General features: G+C 36.9%; 1 protein-coding gene across 1 annotated transcript in view; it reads right to left on the reverse strand.

The window, feature by feature from the left end:
- The window catches only part of tanc2b (tetratricopeptide repeat, ankyrin repeat and coiled-coil containing 2b), a 203,895-nt gene that overhangs the window by 88,868 nt on the left and 100,799 nt on the right, over positions 1-14,228 (reverse strand). The window contains 2 exon segments of the mRNA XM_048171557.1: positions 8,178-8,369; positions 10,674-10,745. Coding sequence (XP_048027514.1) covers positions 8,178-8,369; positions 10,674-10,745 — 264 coding nt within the window.

Here is a 14,228-nt window from a genome sequence, read left to right on the forward strand (position 1 = left end):
ACACATGTTACCATGAGGTGTAAACTGCAACGTGTCTCACCCGACCACTTGTGATCAAACCACCTGAGATGGATCTCAGTACCAGGTTTGTAGTCTTTTTGGTACAGTCCTTCTTCGTGGATGCAGAGAGGAACTGGTTGTACTCAAGAAGAGTTACTGAGAATAGAAAAAAGGCTAATCATGCATTGTAATTGTGGTATGGATTGAGAAGGAAAGTGGAAGCAGATCGACAGCGGAGGAGGAGGTGAAATTTCATCAAGCCAATTAATGGGCATTGAGGGAAAATGTAATTTTCCCTCTTTCTATATAGATCTATAGGGATAGCGGTAAAGCTATTGATTATGGTAGTTAATTTGGGTTTGGAACAGGAGGGTGACATGAGGCTTGAAGTTCAGAGGTGAGAATCCTGTGATTCAATCAGGGAAATCCACAACACTGGTGGAGCAGTGATTCTCAAAAGGGTCAAAGATCTGATGTGATGGGTCACGAAAAGCTGGGAAAATAAAAACAATCCTTCATGTCAATAATAAAATGCAACTGACCGAATGATCATGAATGGTTAGGAAAATAAATGTGTATATTCATATTTTAGCAGAATATGCTAATAGAGTTGTGAATTCAATACCGCCTGTATTGAATGTGATGTAATAAAAACAAACATACAATGAATCACGATTCACGAGTAAATGACTCTAATATGCTGATTCTTTTCAGTGAATCAAAAACATACAGTGAGATCTCTGCAGTTTGATTCCTGATGACTCTTATGAGCTGATTCTTCTCAGGGAATCAAAACCATACACCGCCATTGGTGCGGTTCAATTCTTAACGACTCTTATGAGCTGATTCTTTTTAGTGACTCAAAAACATGCATTGCGAAAAGTGCAGTTAGATTCTTGACTCTTAGGGGCCGTTAACACAGAACGTGTTGTTCCTTTCCAATGTGCTACTTTTCCATTGTTTTTCTATGTAAACGCACTAGATGGACGTGCAAAACCGTCTTGCTTCTTTTGCAGCATCTCACACATAACATGGCGCTCTAAAACCGCGGCGCTCAAGGTTAAAATCAGTTCAACTTTTAAAAAATGCATCTCGAATCCTTGCGTTTTTTCCCCGTTCCACTGCCCACGTCTTTTTTGCATTTTTCAAAGCAAAAACACGTTCTGTGTGAACTAGCCCTTATGAGCTGATTCTTTTCATTGAATCAAAAACATACAGTGCGATCGGTGCAGTTTGATTCTTTGACGACTCTTATGAGCTGATTCTTTTCATTGAATCAAAAACATACAGTGCGATCGGTGCAGTTTGATTCTTTGACGACTCTTATGAGCTGATTCTTTTCATTGAATCAAAAACATTAATTGCGAAAAGTGCAGTTAGATTCTTGGCGACTCTTATGAGCTGATTCAGTTCAGTGAATCAAAAACATACATTGTGACAAGGGCATTCCAATTCTTGATGATTCTTATGAGCTGATTTTTTTCCCCAATGAATTTAAAACATACAGTGTGATTGGTGAAGTTTAATTCTTGATGGCTTTTATGAGCTGATTCTTTTCAGTGAATTAAAAAACATACATTGTGATAAGGGCAGTTCAGTTCTTTACGACTCTTATAGGCTGATACATTTCATTGAAAATACAGCAAAAAATTCCCAAAACGAGCAAATCTTATGAACTGAAAAAGATGGGTTACCCATTTGAATCTGTCTGAAACACTGTCCTGAATAATTTATTGCATTAGCAGTGAGAGAATTTTCTACCAATTGAGTCAGAATCAAATCAGATCAAATCGAACTGGAAATGAATTAAATCAAATTGCATGTTACAGCATTGTGGGATATTGGAGTAAATGGTATATTATCACATTTTTTTATGTATTATTCACTCTTTATTGTTTATTAAAGCCGTATCAAAGTGTGACATCATATCCTGTTCCCTATGTTCAGTAATCTTGTAGTGTAAGTGCACTTTGAGGAATCAACAAGTTGTCTCTCAAACGCTCACCGGCCCTTATCACAGTTTCTTTACCACTGGGCTACAGCAGTAAGAAATGACAAAGCAGTCTCAACAGATGACACAAACAACCTTATGAAATCCCAATAAATCAGCTAAGCTACATAGGGGTGCTATATATCTGTTTTGTTGTACACAGAGGTGAATTAAGTGCCTCCCTGCAAGTGTCGACAGAAGTTAACTGACGTTGCAGCAATGCACCTGAGAGAAACAGAATTCAATCTGCGAAAACAAAGGCCTTGTGGCATTTTCAATCAAGAACTAGTGGTTCTTCAGGGGAGGCGTCTGCACACCTTCACTACTCACTGAGGCTGAACTGATGGAGGAGGGGCCGCATCGGACCCCCCGCCTCGCCCTGGGACGCTTAAATCAGGATGTGATTGATCTGTTAAAAAGGTCACTGCTCTCTTGCTGGGCTTTGTTCAAATCTGAAGAGATGGATACAATCTGCCATTTTCTCCTTCCCTTCACCACTAGGTAATCACAGACAAATGAAATGAGGGAGATAAAGAAGGAGAACAAAAGAAAGAGAGAGGAAAGCAAAGAGGAAGGACACTTTACCATGTCCTTTTGCCACTTTTATTGATACATACACTGAAAAAAAAAAAATGGTATAGAAAAGTTTTCAACCCAGGTTTAATTGGAAACACGTGACATGTATATATCAAAATAAGTTGTTCTGCACATTTCGCAACACTTTCAAAGTGAAATGTCCAGTGAGTGGCATTAAAAAGTGTGTTCAGTTTCATTACGTTGGTTGTTGTTCGCATTGTAGCGGTTCAGAAATGATAAAGGGCACTAATAGTTTAATGCTCTATAGTGTTTGAAAATAACTTACCATCTACACTAAACCTAACCGACTGTGTTAAAACCAAACGTGAGGGGGAAAAAATGCATTTGCTGAAGCAAGCATGGCATTTTAACTTGCTTTAAGTCTTTGAGCTCTTTTATCATGTCTCGTGTTGCATGGGACTTGTAACCAAGCGCTCTGCATCACATTGCTGTACAAGGTGAGCTACCGAGCAGGTTTACTACATCAAAAAAGCCACATATGGAAGCAAGGTTTTTTGGACTTTTGCAGACATGTACTGTAGGTAGGCATGTTTTCCCAATGATGCTGTGTTGCTAATATTGTATTGCATTCTCTGGCATGAGTTGCTATAGCTGACATAACAGCAAACTGCCTTACTTTATGCATCTTTTTTTTTCTTTTAGGGCAGAGCAGTCTTGCTAGGTAAGTTAATACAGTTAGTTAAACTGACATGTTTATAGCTACCTGAACACCACATCAGATTTCATGCTATAAACATTTGCATAAATCTATCGCCTCCTTTGTTACCGCCTCATGCTTCTTACCTAAGATGTATACATTGCTAACACAGCAAAAAATACTGCCTGAAAATTTAATTCATATAATACAATTGTCACGCCTGCCAGCAGGAGTGCCTATGATAGCCACCAGAGGGCACTCCTTCCAAGTCTTTTGCCATTCCATCATGAACTACATTTCCCATAAACCTTTGGACTCATTATCATGTGATTGCATCCAATTGTGTGTCATTAGCTTGTTAATGTCTCTGTATATAAGCCCTGTGTTTTCTCTCACTCTTTGCGAAGTCTTGTATGTGTTACACTGCATTTCTGAGCATTGCTCCTGGTTCTGGCCCGATCTCATGAAAGTGTGTATCAATAGCACAATTTTCTGTTTCTATTTGGTGTGCTATTTATACGCAGAAATTACCATTGGTGTGCATATGATACACATGTGTTTGACGTGCATATAATATGTACTTTTTGAGTGCATATGATATGCAATTTCCAGTGCCCATATGATACGCAATTTGTTTACATGCAAATGATACACACTTTTGCCGTACATATAATACGCCCCTACCCCACACCACTAATCCTACCCATTGCCTATCATATGCACGCAAAAAAGTCACTTCAGCATATAAATAGCACGCCAAATACAAACATAAACTTCGTGAAATAGATACGCAGTACTAGGAGATTGTGTTGCTTCTGCTTATTTTCCCTGGATTTCCCTGTTTGCTTGTGCCTTGAACTTTTTTATTATCTGGATTGTTTTGCCCTGTGGTTTTGACCTTATGTCTGTTTTATGGATTACCCTCAATAAAGCTGCGTTTGGATCTCCTAACCCAAGTCTCGGAGCAGTTCGTGACAGCAATATAGGGGAAAGTTTCACAGACACATACCTTGACTGTGTCTACAAAAATGGAAATGAATTAAATATTTCCATTTACCATTATTGCCCAGGAAAAAAGGGTTACAGTTCCCTTAGCAGAGCATGTTGTCTATACTTTCTATACATCTATTTGAAATATGAAACATTTTCTAAAAGTAATAAAAATAGCCATCTTCCATTCAAAAAGTCTTTGTGCCATTTGGGTGAAATGAAACTGTGCATATATGTTCTAATCAACTTATAAACAATGTAATGGATCAAAATCTATCCTTTATAATATATATGTATATAATTCACATCACACAGGACATGATTTTCTTTCATCAATCTTTACTGAACATATACCTGTCTAATTCCTTAGTTCATGGTATGTTCTCTCCATAACAACAGGACGGTTCTTAAATGCAAAAGAACCTGATTAGGTTTTCATGAATATGCAGAAAACGCATGAAAAACGGGATGAAACGGCGCTCATAAAGAGGCCTGACTTTCATTAGGAGAGATGAGACGCTCAGCAACACTGCTTACACTGGAGAATTACAAATCAGCCAGCAAAAAACACACTGCAATTAATGCTGGGAGCGAATGTAGAAGACCTCCAAATGGGTAAAACCACTTTTCTGAGGCTCCTAAACAAGATTTAGATGACTCTCTAACCATTCATCTTTTAGGTTGCTTTCTGGAATTAAATTGTTAAGAGTATTAGAATATGTTACTGTCTGATATTAAGTATCTGTGGGTGTGAGGGCATTATCATCCTCCCTTCCCCCCTTCTTATACAAATGATGCTGCTGCCATTTTGTTTTCTGTAAACTATAAAGCACAAAGTCCAAACTCTGAAACGAATCATCCAATCTGGATGAAAGTGAACCTTAAATCAGAGCAGTAAGAGACATTAACATCACAAAGAGCAATAACAGAACCATTGAGTGACTCATATCAACAACACCGCTGTCCTTTTCAGTTAAACTCCCACAATGCACTTGATTTCACAACAGATGAAAGTGCAAGGACATGCTCTTCTTGATAAGAATATAGTCATTTATCTTCTTTTTTTTTTGTCTAAACCAACATTCAGACACTTTCATATTTGATAAATGATTGCAAACAAACCCAAAATACACAAAATCATTAAAATGGCATTCTGCTGCTCTAACGTGAGTCAGTTCAAGCTTCAGCAGGAATATGTGGCTGGCACACCCTAGTGGACACATCCAACAGCAAATACAGCGGCCCTAAAATTACCCAAAGCGCACATTTAAAAATGCTTTATATAACAACATTTTAAACAAATATAGCACAAATGTAAGTCTTTTCAAATGAAAAACAAATTCATAAAAAGAAGTTTGATAGGTTTCACATATTTTAAAGGACCTTTTCACAGATTGTCATGATGCATTTCCACAGTTAAATCTAGCAGTTTTATATTTAACATACATTTATAACACTATACTTTGTTATATAACGTTGGCATTAAATTACAGAAAACTACAACCCTATTTCCAGAAAAGCTGGGATATTTTGTAAAATGCAATAAAATCAAGAATCTGTCATTTGTTAATTCTCTTAAACCTTTATTTAAAGGTACAATATGTAATATTTTTGCAGTAAAATATCCAAAAACCACTAGGCCAGTGTTTATATATTTTTTTCACTTGAGTACTTAAAATATCCCAAATGTTTCCAACTATTAATCGTGAAAAAATTGCAGTTTTAACCAAGGCTCCGGGACGTGTGAGGAGTCGCCTGTCAATTGCGTCATACCCGCGTTACCCTCGGTTTCCGGTTTTATTTTGTAGAAACCATGAAAACACCAAAGACGCTTTAATATATTACACGTTTTAATAGACAAGGGAACAACGGTTTTGATATATTTATGGACAGAAAACGGATTGTTATATAGCTCAACACTTATTGTTTAAATCTCATTTTCTTGATTTTTAGCGAGTACCATGCTTTACCATGCCTCAGAGAAAAACACTATTTTGTGACGTAGCTAACATAGCATAATCAGATGCAGCTTTATTTTTATTAACAGTAATACATAATTTTCTCCATCATACAATATGTTTTTAAAATTAATTGCATGCCATTTATCAACACAAGCCATCCAGCATTTAATATGATATTGTAAAATCGATCTATCTTACTGCAGTGTGTAACAGTGTCTCACAGCAGCCGCCGAGCGAACGCACAGAGTAACGGTATAACATCATTTTCAACACTCTCAAATGTATCTAATATGATAAACAGAGCTGCGTTACCTCATACTCATGACCAGAAAAGAGGAAGTAGCACCGGCGACTGTGTCATAATAAAAGTCCCGCTGCTCGTGAGGCGTGTGTTCATCAATCACTCCAGCTCCTCGTTCAGCTCCACAACACTCGCTCATGCGATATCCAAGTTAAACTGTATTGAATCAGTCCACAATAAGCAGGTGAACTTTGCAAGCAAAGATGGGACATGGCTCACCACTTTGTGCCAAATGTCATGAGAGAATTGTCAGATAATTCAAAAATCCCATTTCTCAATGTAAAACTGCAAAGAATTTAAGTCTTTCACCATTTACCATAAATACTATTGTCAATAGATTCAGGGAATCCAGAGAAATCTCAGTTCATGCAGGGCAAGGAGGGGACCTTTGACCCCTCAGATGTCATTGCATGAGAAACCGTCTTGCTGCTGTGTTAAAAATAGATGGGTTTAGGAGTACTTTGGAAAACCACTGTCACTGAACACAGTCTGCCGCTGCATCAAGAAATGCAACTTGAATCTCTGTCAAGCAAGAAGAAAGCTATACATGGGCCCGGGCTCATCTCAGATCGTCCAAAAGACAGTGGAAATGTCTGCTGTGGTCAGATGAGTCCATATTTCAGATGTTTTTTGAGAAAAACAGACATCAAGTTTTCAGTCCCAAAGACTTTCATCAGCGACAGGTGCAAAAGCAAACATAAGTCATGGTATGGAGGTGCATCAGTGCAAACGGCATGGGTTACTTGCAAATGTGTGAAGATACGTGGAGGTGTATAATGGGATTGTTTGTTGCCATCAAAATTACATCTTTCCTGGGAAGTCCATGGTTATTACAATAAGACAATTCCAGGCCTCACGTGCTGCAAAAGAGTGGTTTAGTAGACACTCTACACCTGCAGTCCCAATCTGTCTCTCCTGATAATGTATGGCCCATCACGAAAAGGAGAATCAGATAATACGACCGCAAACGGTTGAACTGCTGTCTTGTATGAGGAAAGATTCCACTTGCAAAACTGCAACAATTAGTATCCTCAATTCCCAAATGATGAAAAAGTGTAATTAAAAGGAAAGGTGATGTGACACAGTGGTAAACATGCCTCTGTCCCAACTTTTTTGGAGTATGTTGAAGCCATCAAAATCAAAATTTGTTCATATTTACAAGATGCAATTAAGTTGGTCAGTGAAGACATTGGAAATCTTTTCTTAGTACTTTTGTCAGTTAAATATACATTCAAGAGAATTAACAAATCACAGATTCATTATTTTATTGCATTTTACAAAATGTCCCAACTTTTCTGGAAATGGGGTTGTAGTTAACACTGATGTGAGGGTTTCTAATTCATCAGCTAATACATTTTCCCTCTTTTGACCAACACCATCAATCTCTCAATATTTTTTTCCTCTTTCGGAAAGTCAAAGAAATGCAATTGTAGATTGTTTATATTTGTTGTAGTTTCTGTTCTCCACTGTAGAGAACCTAGGAAATGTGAAGGTATTTCTTAAATAAAAATAAAATAAAAATAATGTTTATACTCTTATATACTGCCTCAGTGTCAATATAAAACAGCATCCATCTCTTCGCATGATGGTACTAAAATTAAAAAGTTCCTGAACATTTCAGATATGAGATTGTATCACCTAAGTATACCTCTATGCTGGCATTAGAAATTGTGGTATCATGACTGTGAGAGAGTTTGGTACCTGTGGCCATGCCGAAGACCTTCCTCACAGAAGGCAGTCTTGAGCTGGAGGTCTGGTGAGTGAGCAGAGGCGATGATGGCAGAGATCGGGACACTCCCTCCATGATACGGATGTGCTGCAGCCCCTCAGCCATGGAAAGTGGTGGCACAGCATAGTCCCCCTCAAAGGCACAGTCACTGTCTATACTGCCACCTACAGGATTGAAGGACACATGAGATGAAGAAAGTATGAAATTAAACGGACATGTGGCAAAATAAATGCATACACTGTAAATATCAGTTGTCACAGAATGTCTTAAGATCAAGTTTTGATCATGCTGATTATTTTAGAGGCCTTAGAAATGTATGTATCAAATATGATACAAGTATGCTTTATAAAGTTAATTATAATAACTGAGTAGAGCAGCAAAATATTGTAGGTCCAAACCAAGGGGTTTAACTGTTTAGCATGGTGTAACTACATCATCTGGTCCAAAAAAAGCATCTGGATCTTCCAGAATATTAAAATGTTTTATCTTTTTTATCAGGGCTATATCTGAATGTTATTAGCAATGGAAGCTGTGCTCCTTTGACCCTGTTGCAAGCCATTATAGTATTCCTGTGGGGCAAAATGCATCCAAAATGTATTTTACCCTCTACAGCAGCTTTCAAATCATTCTCCATCATGTAATGAAGAACCAAGTGCATTCTGGCATCAACAACGACAAGTCAAGGCACCATTTTTTTAATCGGATTGCTAGAAGAGATTGCAGAGGCACACAGAGGTGCAGTAGATCGGGTTTGTGTTGGTGAGTTGAGAGTGTAAACGTCAGCATCATCATATATGTCTATTCTACAGTACTGAAGTTTGTCAGGTAAAACATGAGCTTATTGATGCAATTTTATCAATCTGCTGTATATTCCAATTACTCCTGGATCGGAGGCTTCTGTAAATATTTAGTTTATACTTAGAGTTTCGTTTCAGCTAAGTTTAATGATGCAACACACAAATTTTGCAGTGTGCAAGTTGTAATTTAGTGCCTCTTTACATCGCTATGCATACATGTAAATGCATTTACTGTATTTAAATGCCCTCAGATGGTAAATGAGAATAATGTAACATAAAATAATGGCTTTAACCATAAAATATTTGGATCAAAGAACTTTAGTACGTCGCAATGCATAAATGCAAAAATGCATACATGCAAATATAAATAGCCTCAGATGGTAGCAACTAGCAAGAGAAAAGGAAATAACAAAATACATTAAAAAAAAATTGTTTAGTTTGTGTCTGTGCAGCTGCATTTAACTATGGAAGGTTGTTTCTGCCACTGAATAAAAAATAAAAAAGGTAATTGCGACTTTTTATCTCACAATTCCGAATTATTTTCTTGTAATTGCGAGTTTACATCTTGCAATTCTGATTTTATTCTCAGAATTGCGAGTTATAAAGTCAGAATTGTGTAATGTAAACTAGCAATTCTGAGAAAAAAGAGTCTTTTTTCCCTGAGAACTTGACTTTTATCTCACAATTCAGAGAAAAGAAGTCAGGATTGAGAGATTTGAACTGACTTGTTTCTTGCAATTGCGAATTTGTCTCACAATTATGACTTTTCTTGTAATTCTGACTTTTTTCTCTCAATTTCAAAGTTTATATCTCGCAATTCTGACTTTATAACTCGCAATTGTGTGTTATAAAGTCAGTAATGCGAGATATAAACTTGCAATTCTGAGAAAAAAGTCAGAATTCTGAGAAAAAAGTCAGAATTCTGAGAAAAAAGTCAGAATTGTGAGTTTATATCTCAGAATTCTAATTTTATAACTCGCAATCGCGCGTTTATATCACAAGAAAAAAGTCAGAATTGTGAGATATAAACTTGCAATTCTGAGAAAAAAGTCAAAATTGTGAGATAAAAAAAAATTGAATTACCATTTTTGATTTTTTATTCTGTGGAGGAAACAAGCTTCCGTATTTAACCATGTAATATGCGGGTAAAATTGACCCTCAATTCCATAATACATCAACATGTTCACTGTTCACCGTTACTCCTGGTCAGAGGCTTCTGTTATATAGTCTATACGTAAAGTTATGTTTCAAATAAAGGGATAGTTCACCCAAAAATTAAAAATCTGTACTCACCCTCAAGTTGTTCCCAACCTATATGAATTTCTTTCTTCTGCTGAACACAAAAGAAGATATTTTGAAGAATGTTGGTAACTAAACAGTTGATGGTAGCCATTGACTTCCATAGTAATTTTTTCCTATTATGGAAGTTAGTGGGGTCCATCAACTGTTGGGCTACCAACATTCTTCAAAATATCTTCTTTTGTGTTCAGCAGAGGAAAAGAATTCAGGTTTGAAACAACCTGAGGGTGAATAAATGATGTTTGGTTCATTTTTGGGTGAACAATCCCTTAAGTTAATATTAGTAAAAAATATTCAGCAGTGCGAAGTGCCCCTGTACATCGCAACTAGGATAGGTTGTAACATATGTACGGCACCTGAACCACAGCTTACCTTGTCCAGTGAAGTTGTGACGGGGATCCAAGCTGGTGCTCTGCAGGTCTATGGTATCCTCATTCCCGCCATCTGCAGAGGAGGTGTGAGAGAAAGAGCAGAGCGATTGAGCACGGGGAGGAGGATCGGGGCCCGCCTGAGTCCGTTCCAGCAAATACACCAACTGCGCATCCAGTAACCAGGTTCTAGTGTGCAAAACCCCTAAAAGAGTGCTTGCACACAAACCCTCGACGCTCTTCCGCCGCGACCGCGACTTGCCCCTCATGGTGGCAAAATGTGAAACCGAAGGAAGCTTCCATTTTTTTCTCTTCCCCATAACAAACCCTAAAGTTAGCCCTGTGTGCACTAAATGACAGTAAATAATACACTCCGGAGAATGTGCAGCATTGTGCAGGGAAACTGTTGTAGACTGCTCCACTTTTGTGGGTATGAGAAGAGAGGGAGAATACAGTGGCTCTACTGTAAATGTGCTGTTCAATGATGGATTAGCATGGAGCTAACGATAGTAGGATCAATTACTTTAGGCCCTGGGGGACTCGAGAGGCCAGTCTGGATTACATTCATCTCTGCGGAACAGACCTCTTTATAGATTTTGATCTGAGGCACAAAGTAAACTTATCATATAGGTGATCTCTTAAGAGCAAATATTAAGTCAAGCAACAAAAACACTGAGTTGGTCTTTGCAATAGTTCTGTTGCTCTCATGAAACAGAAGGTGATACGGTGCTTATTCGAATCTTCCTTGAAACTCTAAGTGGCTTAGACTTTACAGGAATTACAAATGAAGGAGGAAATTAAATAAAAATGTTAAAATGAGATTCAAAGCAGAACAAAAACCTCAACAGGGTGCTCATCAGCGCGGGTGGAAAGATCAGCCAAATCGATAAAGTGAATATTACTTGCCTGAGGGTCAAGCACTGTACCATGGCACACATGTGCAATGTAGGCCAGTGCTGGTGTGGCTAACAACAACAACAACCTTGTTTCCCCAGAGTCTAGTAGTGTGTTTAATCCTTTGTATTAGGTTCAAATTCTGAGTGTAATTTGTATATAATATAAAGCAAATATCACAGCATGAAAAAACAGGAAAAAAAGGAAAAATCTTTAACATTAATATATATACAGTACAGTCCAAAAGTTTGGAACCACTAAGATTTTTAATGTTTTTAAAACAAGGCTACATTTATTTAATTAAAAATACAGTAAAAAACAGTAATATTGTGAAATATTATTACAATTTAAAATAACTGTGTACTATTTAAATATATTTGACAAAGTAATTTATTCCTGTGATGCAAAGCTGAATTTTCAGCATCGTTACTCCAGTCTTCAGTGTCACATGATCCTTCAGAAATCATTCTAATATACTGATCTGCTGCTCAATAAACATTTATGATTATTTTCAATGTTGAAAACAGTTGTTTACTTTTTTTTTCAGGATTCCTTGATGAATAGAAAGTTCAAAAGAACAGCATTTATCTGAAATACAAAACTTCTGTAGCATTATACACTACCGTTCAAAAGTTTGGGGTCAGTAAGAATTTTTATTTTTATTTTTTTGAAAAGAAATTAAAGAAATGAATACTTTTATTCAGCAAGGATGCATTAAATCAATCAAAAGTGGCAGTAAAGACATTTATAATGTTACAAAAGATTAGATTTCAGATAAACACTGTTCTTTTGAACTTTCTATTCATCAAATAATCCTGAAAAAAAATATTGTACACAAATATTTTATACAATTGTACACATTAAATGTTTCTTGAGCAGCAGATCAGCATATTAGAATGATTTCTGAAGGATCATGTGACACTGAAGACTGGAGTAATGATGCTGAAAATTCAGCTTTGATCACAGGAATAAATTACTTTGTCAAATATATTCAAATAGAAAACAGTTATTTTAAATTGTAATAATATTTCACAATATTACTGTTTTTTACTGTATTTTTAATTAAATAAACCTTACCTGAAGCTCAAAATGTAGAGCTTGCAATGCCAATATCATGGGTTCAAATATCCTGCAAAATTATTGTCTATGAACTGATAAAATATATGCCTTCCCAGGGTTTTATAGTTAACTGAGACTAAAACTAATACCATATAAAAAAAAAAAGTTCTATCATGACAACTCTGAAGATTGTTAGCTTAGTAATGGATATGATAGTGTTAATGTATTTGGTCTTGGCAGAATAGATCTGCTACGCTGCTGCTGAATTGCTGCTGCTGTAGATTATAGCTGTTGTTGTAGATTATTGCTGGTGCTGCAGAGCAAGTACAGGAACTTGCTACTGCCAATACATACGCCGATATGCTAATGCGAGTAAGACATAGTGCTGCTGCACAAATAGCATATCAATAACCCATAGCAGATCTATACAGGTGCAGCTGGGGAAGGTGGAGGGTTTTAGAGGAACTCTGAAGCGAGCTGCAAATTTCTATAGTGAATGTAACCAGCCTTTTAAATGTGTGAGCAACAAGCTCATTGGCTGCAGATGTGACATGGACCAATCAGCTTGTGCCAGTAGTTAACGCTATAATTATCAGCTTGCGTTAAGACCCATCGGCCTGCGCCATCTAGAGTTTCATGACAGAACTATGTATTTTTGTTGCTTTAAATAAAATCAAAAACCTTAAAGGTGCCGTAGAACGTCTTTTTAAAAGATGTAATATAAGTCTAAGGTGTCCCCTGAATATGTCTGTGAAGTTTCAGCTCAAAATACCCCATAGATTTTTTTTTTTATTAATTTTTTTAACTGCCTATTTTGAACCATAATTATATATGCACCGATTCCTTGCACGGCCCCTTTAAATATCGTGCTCCCCTCCCCCGGAGCTCGCTTGCCTTAACCAGCATAAACAAAGTTCACACAGCTAATATAACCCTCAAAATGGATCTTTAGAAAGTGTTCGTCATGCAGCATGTCTAATCACGTAAGTACAGTGTTTATTTGGATGTTTACATTTGATTCTGAATGAGTTTGAGGCTGTGCTCTGTGGCTAAAGCTAACATTACACACTGTTGGAGAGATTTATAAAGAATGAAGTTGTGTTTATGAATTATACAGACTGCAAGTGTTTAAAAATGAAAATAGCAACAGTCTTGTCTCCGTGAATACAGTAAGAAACAATGGTAACTTTAACCACATTTAACAGTACATTAGCAACATGCTAACGAAAAATTTAGAAAGACAATTTACAAAAATATCACTAAAAATATCATGTAATCATGGATCATGTCAGTTATTATCGCTCCATCTGCCATTTTTTGCTATTGTTCTTGCTTGCTTACCTAGTCTGATGATTCAGCTGTGCACAGATCCAGACGTTAATACTGGCTGCCCTTGTGTAATGCCTTGAACATGAGCTGGCATATGCAAATATTGGGGGCATACATATTAATGATCCCGACTGTTACGTAACAGTCGGTGTTATGTTGAGATTCGCCTGTTCTTCGGAGGTCTTTTAAACAAATGAGATTTATATAAGAAGGAGGAAACAATGGAGTTTGAGACTCACTGTATGATATTAAAAATAACTGATGCCTTCAAAACAGT

This window comes from Megalobrama amblycephala, linkage group LG20 (assembly GCF_018812025.1).
Source record: "Megalobrama amblycephala isolate DHTTF-2021 linkage group LG20, ASM1881202v1, whole genome shotgun sequence".
Taxonomy (NCBI): Eukaryota; Metazoa; Chordata; class Actinopteri; order Cypriniformes; family Xenocyprididae; genus Megalobrama; species Megalobrama amblycephala.